Genomic DNA, 18,650 nt, shown 5'->3' with positions numbered 1-18,650 from the left:
AGATTTCTTATATTAGTACATAGATTACACAAAGAGTATTTTGTGTATTGTGTTCATCTATAAAAAGTATTATTTTAAAAAGAAACAATAGAAATTATGTATTATTATTATTTATTACTCTTGTATTTAAATATTACTTTATTTTTATTTAAAACTGTTTATACAGTTATTCATGCATAAAAACATTAAAACCAAAAACTTCCAATACATTACAATATTTTTACCTGATAAATTATTTAAAAAAAAGCTAAGTTAACTTAGTATTAGAGCTTTATTAGTTATAAAAGGTCAGTATTGCATATTATGGTGTTGATAGGTATAATCGTTTAGTTAGGCAAGTAAATAATATTATGAAATATGGGTGATTTAGAAAGAATTATGCCAGACATAACTATAATATCGTGTTGTCAATACTATAATGATAATATGGGAACTTGGGATGTAACTTATCCCGTGCAAGCAGTCGTTTGAAAGTATTCATGTACAGGTACAGATACTTATTTTGAAAAGTATTACTATGATACTTTCAAATTTTGTATGAAATATTTTTTTTACCTTATAATTAATCTGCCAAACCGATTTTCATGTCTTGAGTTCATTGTATACAGCATAATATATTTTTCACCCTATCTTTTAGTGGAACTTTAAGGTTCTCAATTGTTTTGTTTGACGAAGTATTCGACTACAGTTCATAGTAAAAAAAAAATAATAATAAATTAGTATGTATATTCTGTATATATAATGAATAGATTTACTCAAATTTATGTGAGTCAACACTGGATCTAAATAACTAATATTGTTCCAAAACATATTTGGATGTTATGGTAATGAAGTATTGATCTACGCTATTTTTTTAACAAAATTTCAAAGATGAACTTAGAAGGGTTACACTTAAAAGTTTTTAATACATTATGATTAACTATTATTTATATTATAATATATAGGTTATAGGTTCAAATGTATTTAGTTCAATAACTGTTGGTCCAAAAAAGCCGGTGCATTCCGAAATAATATAATGCGTTTATTGTGACTTGTGAGTACAATATAGGTGTAAATAAAGCGTTTGATATTATTTGCGGGGGAGGGCTTATCCACCTATTTGCGACTATGGTGAGTATACAAGAGCACAATACGTATTATTATTACAAATGATACGATTGCCAGCGTTGGTCCTAGTTTAGGCACATCGACATTTGACGAAATGTGAAAGCACGGTAACGCAGACCCGTCTCATCGAAGAGTGTGCTAAGAAAAATCCATTTTATTGTCAAAAAAGGGTAACAACTCTCCAAAACAAAATACAGTACAGTACCTGACATTATATTCAGAAAGATTTTAGAATTTCGATTCTGATGTATCGGAAACTGTGCCGGGTCCGGCGGGCGCCTGGCGAATGGCGACAAATTCGTCCGGCCGTTTTGGCGTCCAATTTCGATGTTTTTCAATCGTAAAAATACAAACGAAACCGTGGCGGCTGCGGCAGTGCAGTAGTCAGAGGGGAGCGAAGGGGTTTATAGCAACCCTTCCCCCCATATTAACCAAGTTTATTTTAGCCTGATGTAATATAATATTTTATTTTAAAAAAAATGATTTTACAATAGCCCCCCCACACAGAATTTCTGACTACAGACGGATACGCGATGACCGCCACCTGCGCACAGAGCGGTACACGTGGTATACGTCGCATCAACATAAGTACACGGCGATGTATGGGTAAGCAATAAGAACGGCACACGGCAGACGCGTATTTTTATTTATTTATACCTCCGCATTCCGGCGTGAAATAATTTCTCCTCTTATATTATTACTATTCGAACGTCGTCGTATTATAAATCGCAGTGCGCGGCTTTCCATACGGTCGTTTCCATGTGGGTATATTATGATATTAAATGGAGGCACCCATACAACACATATCTATAATATGTAAAATATTATTATTATTAATGCGTTATGTAACGTACGTGCCGAAAGAACAAGCCCAAACTAACCGAATAGGTATGTATGCATTTTTGGTGGCATTTTATTAAATTGTTTTCGTGTGTGGGTGTGCACATATTACGGGTACACCATTAATAACAATATTATTATTATAATATTATTGTCTTATATTGTCGCCGACCATCGCGCACCGTTCACACACACACACTGCACGATGACCCGCGCGCTGACCCGGCAGACCGCGGGCGAGACCTATCGCCGCCTCGGACCTCGAGGTCCCGTAATAGGTATAAGAGGACGTGGCACTCGCCGCCGTCTCGTCCGCGATATTGCGCAGTGATATACGACCGGAAACGGAAATTTCGCCGCGTTTACGCCGATAACCGTCTGTGACTTGTGAGCGTGTACGTACGTATGTATCATATAAATATGACGCACCGCCCGCCGGTGTGCTTGTAATAATAACGAATAACGATAATAATATTATTATTTTTTTTTTTTTTACGCCTATATGCGTAAAAAGTCGGACGGCGCGGGAAAGTGGGCTACAAACGTGGAGATTATTCTCTGCTGACCGGAAGACCCGTCACAGCGTTTGGGTTATGGGTCGGTACTATGGGTACACTCGCCTGTGTGGAGACCGAACGATCCGCTATTGAACGAGTATTGTGACGCCATAATATTATTATGTCTGCGATACTCCGACTTCCCGGACGGACCGAAATCTTCTTCATCTCGTGTCCGGTTGAAATTGCCGATAATCACATGTAAATAAATAGTAAATATATGAATAAATAAACAATGTATGTGTATTGCGGTCAAAATAGATCAATGAATAAATATAAAATATACAAGCAAACTTATAATAATATTGACTTGACCAAATTTACGCTCAACTCCGTTAGCTTATAAACTAGAGTAAATCGACCTATTAATTGATAATAATTATTATGAAACTCGAAGGTAAGAACGTTATCTGTGTTTGTACACTCTATTTTGTACTGAAGTTTGTGTGAAGTGAGTTATGAGCGTCCCTGATTTACGCTTTTTATATAGGTACGGACAAATTATAAAAATTAAAATATCTTAAAAACTAGAGAGAACACATATTGTGTTCTGACATTATAAGTTTGATAATAGTTCGATTCACTTTAATAGCGAACAATACGAAATTGGAACAGGTGGACGAACATTTTGGTACATAATGCGTTAGTAAGACGGAGAAAACATAATGTGCGTGCGGGTACGAAGGCCTATTCGTAGGCTTGAACGGGGAGATACCCACTTTCCATATTCCCTTCCCCCACACTAGCCTACCCGTAACGGTACTGCTCCCCGTCACCCACCCGCCAATCAATAGTCTCTACCAATTTGGTCAATTTTTAAAATAGATTGGGTAATACACTAATACCCAATATTGAATTTTGGCTTGTGGACGTAGAGTGCGCGACGCACGCACGTTATTTTGAATTCATTGTTGACAATAACAATAACAAGTAATATCGTTTAATTATAATATTCTTCTTATTCGTTTATTTTAATAGTAGATAATATTTTAACAGCGATATCGAGTTTGGATAGTGGAAAGATTGTGGCGGTCATAATTATTCATATTCTGAATAGGATGTCCTGTACTCGACCTGTCGGGTCCTAGTAATTTTTATCGCGCAGTTACAATGAATGCTCTTAAAATCGTTCTTTTGATGGTCTGGTCGTTTGCGGCTGCTGATGGAAAGGTAATAATATTATTTAGTTACTGTTATTTTTCGGAATCGTTTCATAATCATTGAATTCAAACATAACACATCCATTTCAGTGACATACTCAACGATGATAAATTATAACTTGAACTTACATGCGTTACAGAAACTTCCATGTTGCTTTTTGAATTAACTATTATATCACACTGTGCTCAGTTATAAATTATAATACTGTGTCACTGTGATAATATTTGGAATTTCTGATATATTTTACCTTACAAATTTTTGTTATACAACAAATTCCAAAGTAATTTATGATTTTAGTTATTCTTTGCCCATGTTCATTAATGAATAATTTAATGTTCTAATATATTTTAATGTATAATTTGTACAGACAAGTGTCTGCTTCAATTGCATTAGAAGTACATATCAAATATTTTATTTATAACTAGTTAGGTAACTTAGGTATCAGTACTTTTTATGAATTGTATTTATACATTTTCCTAAAAACTAAAATACTGCAATATTCAACAATATTCTCTTCAAATTAACTCTCATATACAATATATCTATTATTTATCCTATCAATATTTTGTATTTATTAAATATATTCCATTTATAGTTAAAATAAATTATCCACAATAACATTTTTCAATTTAATATTACCACTTCCAAAATACTTCAATTTATTTTTATTTTGGTAGGTATCCATAGATTGTGTAAAGTTCCTTAAATTCATTCTGATTGGGAAACTAATTTTTAAAAAGTGACTTCTTCACTTATCATATTTTTATTGTTTTATTTCAGAATGACACTGCTAACTATGAACCTGTTCATTTAATATTGGTTTCTACGCATAATATATTTAGATCTACCGATCTATTGATGGATACACCTATAAATGTTTATTCTACAAATCAAACAATCAATGGTATGCATATAAATAACCATTATTTTATCTTGTATTTGTGTTATAAACTAAAATGAAAATTTTTCTTAGGTGTATCAATTAATATACGTACAAATATTTTATATATTTTGGATTCTTCGGGTTCTGTATTGTCAATGTCAAATAACAAGATTAGCATTTTATTAACAACCAAAAAGGAAATATTAATGGACATTACTATTGATTGGCTTAATAATCACCTTTATATATTAATGTCATCAACAAACAAAAACACTATAGTTTATAGTATTAAACAATTTGATTATGAGCAGCAAAAAATAGAAGAAATATTTTGTGAATTTGATTCTGAACCACTCCAGATAGAAGTGGATCCTTTAAATGGGTAGATATTTTAATAAATATTATTAAGCGTGTATAATGATAATTTTTATTATTTAATCTCATTGATAATAGGTTTTTATTTTGGAGCACAAAACTAGGTTTATACCGATTAGACACCAGTAAAAACTTAAAAAACTTGGATATGAATAAGTCAAGAATAATTTTACGTAATGATATTGGTCCTTTTGTAATCGATTATTTAAATGTATGTTTGTTAGTGATATTCCGAAAGGAAAACACTATAATGTCAGTTTCTTTGGATGGGTAAGTTTGTAAAAATGATGTTCTAAAGATGATCATTTTCTGTAGTTATTCATACATTTTTCAGTGATTGCTAATATTATTATTTGAATTAATGTCATTTTGGTATATTACAGTAAATATGTAATAAATATTAGAAATAACACACATACAGCGTTATTTGCTGATGCAACAACATTAGTATACGTGAATGAATTATTTTACTGGTCAAATGGTTCTGTAATAATGAGAGAAGACCATTTTATTGATGATCAAAAATACTACCAAACTATATATCCAGAAAATCATTTTAAAGTCAATTTAATAATATCTAATTGTACCGATCAACAACCAACATCATTTCCTAGAAATCCCTCACAGACAAGTAAAGTATCATATAACTTACTATTAATATTTTTGTATTATTTTTCTTTGAAACAACTTAATCAGTTATAACCCTGTACAGTGGACATCATAATTATACTTTTTTGATAACTTTAAAACTTAATACTAATGTATACCTACTATTTTAAATAACTTTAGGAAATCACTCGTTCATGTCCAAAGTGAAACATGAATTTAATGCAGAGAATCATAATTTATGGTATGAATATAGAAGATCACATGAACCATGGATAATACTAATATCAGGACTTTTTATCATTTTCCTTGTCTTGATAATGTTAATTAAGTATTGTATGTCATTTTGTTTGAAATTACGCATGTTATTTTTAATTAATTAACCTTAAAATATTTTATTGTATCAGGTTCAAATAATTTCACAGGCAAAAATATGCCACAGAGACCGCTTTTGTTTGAGAATATGGGTTATCAAAGTGTAGCATTGTTGTCCCAAAAAAGAGATAACAATGAATTGTTAAGAATTAAACGTAAGCAAATAACAGTTACAAAACGATTGGGGTCAGGAGCTTTTGGAGAAGTTTTTGAAGGAAAAGTCAAAGATATAAAGGTAGAAGCTGAATATTGTGTTGCTTTGAAATCTTTAAAAGAAGGTTCCACTCGGTGTGAATTATTAGAATTTTTAAAAGAAGCTAAATTAATGAATAATCTAAAACATAAAAATATTTTGGAAATTTTGGGAGTATGTTTAGATAATGAACCTAATTTTATTATTATGGAACTTATGAAAGAAGGTGATTTATTGAGTTATTTAAGGAAAACCAGACCAACACTAGTAAGATAAATATTATTATCATGATCTAAAAAAAAAATTTTAAATCACATGTACCCATTATATTTATGCAGGGTCATTCATTGAGTCATATTGATTATATTAGAATGTGTATCGATGTAGCCGAAGGATGTTCTTATCTCGAAGATATGCATCTTGTGCACCGAGATCTAGCGGCCCGTAATTGCCTGGTATCGTCGGCGGACCCTAAAGAGCAAATTATAAAAATTGGCGATTTTGGATTAGCAAGAAAAATGTATGCACATGATTATTACCGAAAAGAAGGAGAAGCTTTACTGCCTGTTCGGTACTATCAATATCTAAAAGTATATTTTGTGTATCTATATTTTATTTTGATCTTAGTTGGATGTCACCAGAATCATTAGTGGACGGTGTATATACCAGTCAATCTGACGTTTGGGCTTTTGGTGTCTTATTATGGGAAATTATGTCTCGAGGTCATCAGCCTTATCCAGGGCTGTCTAATATAAAGGCTATGCATTATGTTCAACACGGTGGAAGGCTTGAAAAACCAATAAACTGTCCAATAACTTTGTAAATATTCAATAAAAATTATTCTATTAATGATTTATTTTTTAATTAATGATATTTGTTTTATTTCAGGTATAATTTGATGAAAAAATGTTGGCATGTCGAGCCCAAAAAAAGGCCAACATTCAAATTCTCTTTAAAATTTTTAAAATCATATTACATGGTTTTAGAATACACTAATAATAGAGATATAGAACTACAAACAATCCCTGAATCAGTATATTTAAATTTATAATATTATAATTAATAAACAATGTTACGATATTAATTCAATCAAAAGAATATTGAAGGTTAATTTATGTTTTATATATTTTGTAATAAGCCTACAATTTATTATATAATTTTTGGTTAACCAAACATTTTGTCAAGTATGAATCATTTATCCAATTCCTACTAATAGCACACTAGCTAAAGTGATTTAATTAATATAAGTCTTAACTATAATTAATGATATCTATGTGTAATTTATCCAATACAGTGACTTACTTGACAACTACAGTACAGCAAAGATGTGATGTACCCACTGTTTCACCTTTTTTACAATTATATTTAATTAATGTGTAGTGATTAACAAAAATTACAGATTTTATTAAAATAATTTAAAGATGAACGGATGAAGATTTGTTGTCTTAATGATGATTTAATTAAGTTTTTAAAGTGGTATTATTTGTTAAAGAGGATTTATAAATAGTTTGCAGTTGGATGTTTATTATGATCTGGATTTTGGATATTATTTGATTATATTAAAACTAGTTATAACCTCCATTGAAGCATTTTTACTGTGCTAAAAGGTGATGAGTGATGGCATATAAAAAACATCATAGTAAAATCAACACCTACATTTATCGTTCCAATCAGAATCTAAAATATTAAATTAGCGGGATAGTCAAAAACATAAAAATTAACATTGCATACAAAAAAAAGAACATATTATGCCATGGGACTGTATCCAGGCTGTTACGGTACCTATTAGTTTGTATCTAAATATCTTTCAACAATAAATATGAACTACCAAATTCATTATTTGAACAAAACATTAATCAATTATAAATACTTCTGACTTATGATCTTGTGGGAAACTAAGTACAATGTAATTTTTAATATCTTACTAATAACTAACCATATTATAAAATAGGTAAACACTAAACATTTATTCATTCAACATGTAACACTACTATAGGTACTAGTATAACTATTGTTATTATTATATTATGTTTAATAGTACCCATAATATTAAAATGAATGATTTCCATAATAGTAATACAATAGTATACAGTTTAAAATATAATTATTAATTAAGTAAGTTAAATGTACTATAAGATCAGATTATATTTCAGATACAAAAAAAATATCCAATAATTATTTAATATTATGACAGATATCTAGACCAAGACCAGACCATAGATATAATACGAAGTAATCATCTTATATTTATGAGCAAAACCTTCAGAGTCGACTTTTGCAAAATATAACATCATTCACTCCCTCAAAAGTCAAAGCGGGATCGCCTAAACCGCCGGGCCACCAAATCAATGTCTACTAGACCAGCGTTTCCCAAACTTTTTCTCTGCCGGACCCTCTTAGAGAAAATAAAAAAGATCGCGGACCCCTAAATAAAAATTTAAATTAAAGCAATAATAAATAATAATACTAAATTGTTTGCTTTATTTTTAAAATTAAATACACATATGTTTATAATGAAAAATTGAATTAATAAAAAAAAATGGATAAATAGATATATTATTTTTATAATAAATAATTAATGCGTTTAATGTGATGGATGGTGTTGTTTCTTTAATACTAAATCTGGTATTTTAGGATCTATATTAGAAAGTTGAATACGTAAATCTGATTCTATATTTAATCGATTTCTATATTTATTTTTAGTGTACACATAAGCTGAAAATCCTTTTTCACAGAGATAAGTTGTTGAAAAAAGCATCAATGGCCTTAGTGCTGAGTCCGATATTTCTGGATAGTCTTGTCTTATACTCAACCAAAAAGAAGACAAAGAAGATTCTTTGAAAACCCTTTTTAAATTAGAATTACTGGATATTTCGATTAATTGATTTTCTTGTGTTGTTGTTAAACCAGTTATATCAGGGACATCTGCATTAAAAGGGTCTACTACCCAATTTTTATTTTTGTCAGGAACTGGAAAATATTTTCGAAATGAATGTTTCAAAATTTGGAGGTGTTCAATAATTATATCTTTTGTGTCCTGAGGAAAAACTTCATCGGATGATTCTATAAATGCATAAAGAGTTGGAAAGTGGTTAAAATTGTTTTGAAGGGCACGTTTTCTCCATAACTCAAGTTTTTTTAACATAGCTTCAATGTTATCCTCCGTGTGAAAAATATTGTCTTCTTTCCCTTGTAAACTAATATTTAATGAGTTCAGAGAATTAAAAATATCAGCCAAATAGGCCACTGTACAGAGCCATTCAAAATTATTGAAAAGATTTGCATATTTAGTAACTAATCTTAATTGCTTTTCAACGATAACTATTTCAACAATGTATTTATTATCAACAGTATTTCCCATGTAATACGAATATTGCATCATTATTTTCGTTTTATGGATAGGTATACTTTGTAAATTTTTAATTTACGTTCGCGGACCCCCTCCGGTATACGTGCGGACCCCTAGGGGTCCGCGGACCACAGTTTGGGAAACGCTGTACTAGACCATAGAGTAACCTATTTATGTGTCACTGCTCCGCCAGAGTCTGCGCCAAACGTACTGGTGGTTAGTGACGTCTTATCTTTGACTTTTATTGCGGTACCAGTCTACCTGATATTGTAGTGATGTTATTTAGTTTTCCCGGCTCCTACATAGGTACCTATCTATTCAATACAATGCGGTGACACGGTATATCAGACATCAATATAATATGTAAATGTTGTACTATTGTTATTGTCCATCACTTTATTATATAAGAAGTATTTTTAAAACGTTAATTAGATACTGAAAAGTGCATACATATCATATTGACATAACTTAGAACACCATTATACAATGAACGAGTATTTAAAAAATTTAAAGCAATTTTATTAATGATACATTAAATTAAATTATTTATTTGAGTAAACACAGAAGTTCTTTAATAAACCCTAGCCAATGTTTAAAAGTCAAAAAGTATCTGCTCCAGACCCCAGCACTCCAAAGAAAAATATTCTAGCGCCTTGCCTGAATCTACCTTGTCTCTATTAGGCACTCCGGTAAATGCAAGCAACACAGATTTTTCGACTCAATAATTCGGATGGTTTTGACCGAATATATAAAATACAGTTGTAAAATTGAATCTTATCAAAATAATTAATATCTATTTTTTTTTAATTTTATGGCAACCTTACAATATCATGTTATATACCTGAACAAAAAATATTAATTTTTTAATTTTTTATCAAGGTTAAAATGTTATCACTGTATAAATCTACGATTTGCCGCATGTGCATTTTTGCTCCTTAAAATCAAAATTTCAAAAAATTTCAATTACCGTGCACTTCCAAATGGTAATACGGATATGACGTGGGTACCATAAACATACAAGTCTCTATAGCTATCTTATTTTTGGCTGTATATACGTTGCGACTACGCGAATCTGCAGTCGGTCAAGACGTCTTGTTCTTTTGTAGATACATCATACATGGTACCTACCTATATGATATACGCGTACCATATTACCTATACATAGTGTATGTACACCCGAGTATATAACATATACATGTACATATATGTATTAATATTATACTTAAACGGTACCTATGCCTATATTATAATGCACGCGCTGCGTGAATGTCAGCGGGTGGCGGCGCGTCATTATCGTTAATTATATATTATAGTATATATTAAAATTAAATTAAAATTAAAATCAGACGACGACAGTGATGACGACGATGCTTATAACATAATGACGATGATAATATGCACGGCGGCTCGTATTAGCAACAATATTTTAATATTATTATTAAAAAATATGTAGGTAGGTCCCCGGCCAGCCGGTACCTGTGTTTATAATAATGTTACCGGTCCGGTCGAAAAGGGGCGCCCGCGCGTGATATATTGCAAACGATATCGTCTCGTCGACTGCAGTTATTATAATAATATATCTTTTACAGTTTTACACATATAGGTGTATAATTTTTGAGAACGTGTATAATATTATAATCGTATCGCTTTAAAATAATAATAATATAATATGTATAAACACTGATCATCGCCGGTATAGGCGCCCGCGTACATTATAATGTAATATAATTATATTATTAATACGATTTTTATTTTGTATTTTATCATTAAAATTTACGCCACACGTCCGAGTCGCTGTTATGATGTCATATTATACTATAATAATTACTAAATATAAAATATTATATAATAATGTATACTATTGTGGGTGCCGATGTGTTGCACGCGTCGCTAATGGATGTACTAATATATTTTTTTCACTTTTCGCTAGATAGTGGCAGAGAGATTTGCGAATCGTATGGGTAGAGTTAAAAAAAAATTGTCTCAAAAACTTCGCACGCGCGCCAGTGAAACCGGTTCACCGCTACTATATATATTTTATTATATTAGTAGGTATCTATATTACCTAATACCACTGCACGATGGTGATATTATAATAATATTTTGTACCCATGTAATTCGATTACCCATTTTAATAATTGTCCTCAAATAATATTTTTAGATTAAATACCTACCTAATACAGTAATACCCATGTAAATACGTATGTACAGAGTGTGTATGTACATATGTTTAGTGTTGAAGAGATTGTCGTGGGCGCGAGCGAGATCGAAAAATATTAATAGAATAATAATATAAATTATATCTAATTAAAGGACCCAATAATATTAAAATATTACTTATGATTAGACGTGAATAGCGGTGCATACACAATTAAAGATTGGCAAATTGAAGGCCATAGTATAAATGATGCCTAGGCCAGGCCAATAGTAGACATCAAAATTACAGGGTGTGCAAGTGCACACCTTGCACCCCCCAAAATGGCGCCCCTGGGACTCGAATGTTATTACATTTAACTTCTGGTCTTTATATTTGATAATATGTATGTATTATTATGACCTATGCGGCCATAAATACCGGCTATCATTTTCAGTGGGGTGAACTATGCAAAACCCTTAACTAAACGAGTACAGTAGAACCTCGATTATCCGAACTAATTGGGACCGCACCTAGTTCGGATACGCAAAAGTTCGGATATTGGAAATTTAAAAAAAAAATTTAGAATTACGTATGTATTAACTATTTACTATTTTTANCCCCCCCCCCCCAAATGGCGCCCCTGGCTGTAATAGTTATCGTTATTCCCACCCTAATAAAGGTCCCTAACCTAACCTAGCTTAATCTACTTATTATGTCGTTTAATATTAGATATAGGTGTATGTGTATTATGTGAGCACGTAATATTACAGTTTAATTAGAAATCGCACCCGTTCGATTTTTATTCATCAACATTATTTTTAAAAGTCAACAGCCAATAAAAAATATTATATTCCAATATTATTGGGTGCAGTAAAGAAGAATGGTTTTCAATTAATGAGAAAAATAATTTTATATTGGAACAAAACGTTCTTTCAGTGGTAAAACAAATTAAAGTATGCAAGAAATAATATTATGAAAAATTATTCTAAAACCTGAATAATTCAAATGAACGCATATAATATAATCAAAGGATTAATATAAATGTAAGCGCGGACCTTGTTTGATGAATTATCCTGTAATATATGTACATGACATATCTAAATTTATTACATATCTTTATTTATTTACAGGTACGTTGCACCTTGTAGTATATATATTAAAATATTATCCCGCGTAATACAGAGGATGATCAACATCGTAAGTGTGCGCAAACTTAAATTGAATATACAAAATAAAACAATTCACTTTTTTACAAGCCACCCAACAAATTTTGACCATCCAATATTGTTAATTATATACCATTAATATACCCATTACAGGTATATGCTGTGTATTGACTATTGTTATTTGTTACTGTAGTGGCAAAATATAATTCGTAATTATTTTGTTGTAAACAAGGAACATTGTACATTTCACAAAGCTATAAAGTAATAAAATGAAAAAATTGATTCAGTTCTATTAATTCGTCTACTTTTACTACTAATAATAAATTGTCCTGATTGTAACTATATAAGCGGCTATAACTTGCACCACCACAGGCCAATAAATTCACCGAAAACATTTTGCTGATTCAGTGCATGAACCTTCTGCGCCCTTCTGGTTTCTGCTGCACGATTATGATCGGCGATCGATTGTATAAATGTATGAAAACATGCAATCAAAACTTCGGTGAACACTGAATATTGACTATGATTGAAATAGATACCTAGTAGTAAAGAAATAAAATAAAATATGCATTTGTTTAACAAAATGTGTGTCGTTCCTAGAGCGGCCTTATACGTGGTTGGTTTTCAGTTTTGAAATGATGAGTTGGGTGGTTGGTTCGAGCTTTGAACCTTTTTTTTACTTGCCTCGGCGCCACTAAATAACACCTCCATGGCTCCATGTACTCGTCTAGTTGTATTCTTTTTAGCTTGTAATAGTGTCTCGTCCCGTTTAAGGACTCGGCGTCGTCGAAAACAATTTACGGTTGGCGTACATAATTGTTAAAACCGATGCAGTATATCATAATATCATAATATAATATATTGAATTTTACACGGTCTGCGATTACCGGATTTGACGACAAAAAAAAAATTTTAAAAATGATAAAGATAAATCACTGGGATATTTATCACGAAGCGTTTATTTTTTACGTTAGAAAAATCACAATTTTAGAAAATTAATGTTCACTGTCCAGATGGCCAACTACGTTTAAATTAAAAACAGTTTCGCCGGGGCCGTCGTAGAATACATAAATTATTGTTATTTATTCTGCAAAGCATATACTACCACTCGTTGTCAGGCCGCTGTAATCAAATGGGTTCGAATTGATGTGCCTATACGTCATGATATTATTATAATGGGTATATTTCATAAAAATTACGAAACGACGTGTAAAAATCTCAAAAATAACGGTAAAAACCACTTCATGGGATAAAAATTAAACCGTAGCCATAGGTAGGTATATAGTTGCTTTATTCGCTGCAGCTTTGCGATAGGATAACGATACATAATATGACAAATAACATTATCTGTCCGCTGAAAACGGTTTCGGTTATCCATATTATGATATAGTGATGGACTAAACCTACTGAGAAACAATAATTATTATTATAGAACCACAATGGTAGGTAGGTATTGATAATTTTCTCGTTGGACCATTTGTATATACCTATCGGCTATCGGCGAAGCGATGACTACGCTTCACATTTGATTTCTAGTTGTAGTTAAACTTCCCCAAATTATAATAGGTATATCCTCAGTCATAACCAAATATTATTAGTAGCAATACCAACCTATATACAGTACCTATAAACATAAGCAGTCTAAATGAAAGATTTAAATTTAAAAATTCCAAAAATAAAAAACAATTTTTAGAAATCAGGTTTCAAAAGTGTAAAAATAAAGAAATATATTCAGTAAATGAATACGTCAAATACGCAAATAACTGCAGTTTACATTAATAAATTAATTGTATACATTTAAATTTGTTTAATTGTATAGTTGTAGTCTGTAGTTTATGTTATAATGGATTTGAATAGTTATCAATAATATATAAAAATAAAACTAAATCATTCAATGTACATCATTTTTTGAAGATAATGAGAATTACCTCGCCTAACTAGTGCAGACTGGTGTCCTCTGGATAATGGTTTCTTAACAATATTTAAAGACATAAATATTAATTAGATATGAGAAGATCAGAGCACGTTTAACCTGAGAAAAACCGAGTTTACTATAGTGTCGCACTGTCGCTATATAGTTACATGGACTTTTTAAAAAATTGTTTTCCCTTGGACCGAGTTTATAATATTGCCCACCCGGCTTATAACCTAGATTTTAGGTCATTATTTTCATCAGGAGGGTGTATTTAAATGGAAATTAACTGACAATCGAAAGTTGTAGATTAGATTTAGCACTTGGTGTATATTTTAAACTTTTCTGATATCTGGGCTTTTTGTCAAAATCAATAGAATAGTTTTTTCATAGATTTACCTGTATTTTCTAGCTAAGAATAGAATATGTGCGATGACGTATGCTGTGGTGAAGTGGCGTGATTATAGGTTTCTGAAACAAATTTGATCCAGTCCAAATAGAAGCAGACAAAAAAAAATCGTAATTATTAATAGTGGTAAGCTTGCTGTACTGTGGTGTTGCGGTGGGCGTATTGTGATGTCGAAAATATCAGTCACTAATTCACTATATAAGTAGGTATACCCGTATTAATTATTTCTATGTGACTAAAATATCAGTCAGTGAATGTAACGTAATTTAAAATTTTAATGTAAAGAATGAAATATAGATATAATACCCATGATTATAATTTATAATGAATTAGACGCACACACATATATATTAATACAATTTCAAATTAAATATTTTTTAGTTCGTTTTGAGTACAAAATAAATTGATTATATTGTAAAATATACTTTTTCCATATTATTATCTAACTATACCTACTATATTTTATAGACAATTTTGTTGGGAGTATTAGAAAACCATTACAGTCCACTCATAATAAATAGCTTATGCATGTATACAAGCTACATACAGGATATAGGTACTCTACTTCACTATTCTTATTGGCTATTTCCAAAAATATTAGCGGCAGACTTAAAATAAAGTGGTGCAGTGGTCACTTGATTTAATTTTTTTTAAACTGTATATTTTAATTATTCCAAGGTCTAACTAAGTGTGGCTCCAGAGACTTGGTTGGGGAGAGGGGGGCGCTAAGTCATATATGTTAGAAAACATTCGATATTATAATGTGTTTTTTTTTTGTAATTTTGTTTTTAATAATACACAATTTTTTAGAAATACGAGCTGGGAGCGGCCGTGGCCTCAAGTATAAGAATATTACTAGATCAGTTTGTAATCGGCTTCCTAATCACCGAACTTCGATTTATGTTTATTGTGACTATCGGATATTACCTATTTTATTCATTTAGAGAGCAAAAAAAAAAAATAATAATAAAACTATTACAATATGTTAAAATTCATTTTATTTCCTGGAAAAGGGTGACTTATTGAGCAACAAAAACCTACCTCAAGTAAAAAACATAATATTATATTTATCAATCACGGAAAACATATAACCCGTCGAGAGTAGAAACTTAAGAAACTATAGAAGAAATGCAAAAACTTAATATGGTAGAATGGACGAAAGGAAAGAGTATAGGTACTCAATTATGAATGTATTGAGAATATGATGTACCTTTCTATGCTAATAAGCAGGCAAACGACATGGCAAATACGTATTGGAGTATGTCATCCAAATAGCCGAAACTATATATTATATAAGTAAATTCAAAAACGCCTTTTCCCCAACCGAATGGACGTGGTCGCTTTGTTAAAATAATTAACTGTTGGATTTTATGAGAAATTTAAGCAGCTGACTGACAACGCATTATAGGTATTATACATTTATACACATCATTGTTATTATAATTATTTATTTAGCGTCTCTACAATAACCTTATTATAAAATCATCAACTGCACATATATACCTAATTATATTGCAGTAACTGCAGGCTGGCTTCCCCCCTCGCTGTATTTTGAGTATAATATTATAGGTGCGCATTTTACTTTCATTACACCATTTGCAGCAGGAATGTCAATATAAAATAACAGTGGTGATGACGATATACCACAGTGGTCGTATTCAGAAAATGTGAAATCCGCGTGTGCCAAATCGTCTTGATTTGGAAACTCAGATTTCCAGGTTATACGTAATTACTATAACTGCAGCAGCGAACATGTAACGCATAGACACAAAATTAAAAAGGGCTCATACTGATTAATATTTCGAGGCATCACTATTATAATATTATAATATAGTGGTACATTTGAAGCGTATTATAACAGCATAATCAAGTATCTATAATATACCTATATGGTATACAATATCATTATGGGCAATTACGAAAATCAAAATTCAAAACATTTTCGTGGGGTCACATAAAATGATTAACCCCTACGACACCAGTATATCCGGATCATCCGACGGATAACTTACTTCGTACATGATATTATAATGTGTGCACGCGCGTGTCATGATGAATCCGGACACCATAGGTTACACCACTAATTACTGGCTGATATTACCATGCTGCAGCGAAGAGAGTTTCGAGACGCCTGTTTCGAAAACGATCGAAAAATCACGACGTAACGAATGGGTAGGTAGGTACAAAAATATTATAATATTACGATGATGGTAATATGATCACAACAAATTAGATTTCATTCGGTTGCTGCAGTCACGCGCATATTATAAGAGGGAGGGAGACTTTCGCGTATACCTACCTTGCAGATCGCGGCTTACGTGTTAATACCTACTTATAATATGTAACGTATTAATAATGTGTATGTATATTATGATATTATATTCTATCGTTGGAGTAATTCCATTAGATTTCAGAAGGTGCATTACTTTCATTAGTCTAATAATCATTGAAGACAAATTAAAGTCGTACTGGAAGCCAATCGCTATTATTTGTTATTCTTTTATATTTGATTGCACACACAATTAATATCAAAATCTGTTTATTTCAAATACTTCATGTCTGCATGTGGTTGTGCGCATAAAAATACAATATATTTTATAGCAAATAAAAATTGAATTTTGTTGAAATGTAGTCTATGCAGTCTATGATGATAATATAACGACACTGTTTTGATATGAGGTATAAGACACAATTATTACATAATGTCATTTTATTATATTTTGTTCAGTATTGTACTCATCAAATTTTATCAAAAAAAAAAGGCATAAAATAAATGAAATATTGAAATTGTAGTATTGTATTTTTATAGGATTAAAGTTCAGCTTAAACATACTTCAAACTTACCTCATAAAACCAGGGGGTGCAAGTGCATCGCCGTGCACTTCCCTAATTACGGCACTGTAGTAGCACAATATCAACCTGCACCAATGAAATCGACAGATTAATCACACCCCATTTTCCTTGATTTACAGCTTACGACCGAGTTGCGCTCATCATCGTTCGCCTATATAATATTCTTGAAAATAACGCAAAATTATGACATCACTCTTGTCGTCGGCTGCTCAATTACTAATTTTTGATAGATATTAATTATATCTATGTACGTGCCATGTGGCCGTAAAAGAATATTATTTAGTCAGTGGATGTAACGTAATTTAAAATATTCATTTAAATAACGAAATCTAGATTAGTTTAAAATAACAAATTATTAACACAAATTTCAATCAAATGTTTTTTAGTCGATTTTGAGTAAGAATCATTACACGAAATAAATTGATGTATTATATTATAATAATAATAAGATAATCACAACAAAATAGATTTCTGACTTTCGCGTACTTTGCAGATCGGTTTCCCCGTGTATAAAAACCTACATAATATGTAGGTAATATCACGATAACATTATATTGTTTCTTGAACAATGAAAATCGACCGGATGATCCCACAGTTTTCCTCGATATTACATATTGTAAGTTCGTATCACCGAATAATGATCGTTATTGTACGTATTTATATTATCGTATTAGTATATTGATTTCGTCGTGAAAACAACACAATGTTATATTATGATATCGCCTAC

General features: G+C 31.0%; 2 protein-coding genes across 3 annotated transcripts in view; one reads left to right on the top strand and one right to left on the bottom strand.

Annotated features, from left to right (window-relative positions):
• Positions 1-2,501: 2,501 nt before the first annotated feature.
• On the top strand, positions 2,502-7,406 carry LOC111037853 (muscle, skeletal receptor tyrosine protein kinase-like). 2 transcript variants are annotated; one of them, XM_022320654.1, is made up of 11 exons: positions 2,502-2,705; positions 3,501-3,674; positions 4,446-4,569; positions 4,639-4,930; positions 5,002-5,193; positions 5,307-5,554; positions 5,713-5,865; positions 5,937-6,364; positions 6,436-6,668; positions 6,725-6,916; positions 6,986-7,406. In XM_022320654.1, the coding sequence occupies exons 2-11, from the start codon at positions 3,615-3,617 to the stop codon at positions 7,146-7,148; spliced, it is 2,085 nt and encodes a 694-aa protein (XP_022176346.1). In that variant the 5' UTR covers positions 2,502-2,705; positions 3,501-3,614; the 3' UTR covers positions 7,149-7,406. The 2 variants fall into 2 exon arrangements, with proteins under 2 accessions (XP_022176346.1, XP_022176345.1); XM_022320653.1 differs by lacking the exon at positions 2,502-2,705 and adding an exon at positions 3,290-3,434.
• A 1,275-nt stretch (positions 7,407-8,681) lies between these two features.
• LOC111037850 (protein FAM200A-like) overlaps positions 8,682-18,650 on the bottom strand; it is a 49,359-nt gene continuing 39,390 nt past the window's right edge. Inside the window, exon 2 of the mRNA XM_022320650.1 lies at positions 8,682-9,022. Within this exon, the coding sequence (XP_022176342.1) occupies positions 8,682-9,022 (341 nt within the window). The remainder of the gene's footprint in view (positions 9,023-18,650) is intronic.

Source organism: Myzus persicae, unplaced genomic scaffold (assembly GCF_001856785.1).
Source record: "Myzus persicae strain clone G006 unplaced genomic scaffold, MPER_G0061.0, whole genome shotgun sequence".
NCBI lineage: Eukaryota > Metazoa > Arthropoda > Insecta > Hemiptera > Aphididae > Myzus > Myzus persicae.
This window is presented reverse-complemented; position numbering and strand designations above follow the sequence as displayed.

What these genes read in the sequence shown, in the direction of transcription:
- LOC111037853 (XM_022320654.1), top strand. Translation starts at nt 3,615, where the DNA reads ATGAATGCTCTTAAAATCGTTCTTTTGATGGTCTGGTCGTTTGCGGCT. An exon ending in TTGCGGCTGCTGATGGAAAG is followed by an intron (nt 3,675 to 4,445) that starts GTAATAATATTA and finishes GTTTTATTTCAG; the next exon opens with AATGACACTGCTAACTATGA. An exon ending in GGAAAACCAGACCAACACTA is followed by an intron (nt 6,365 to 6,435) that starts GTAAGATAAATA and finishes ATATTTATGCAG; the next exon opens with GGTCATTCATTGAGTCATAT.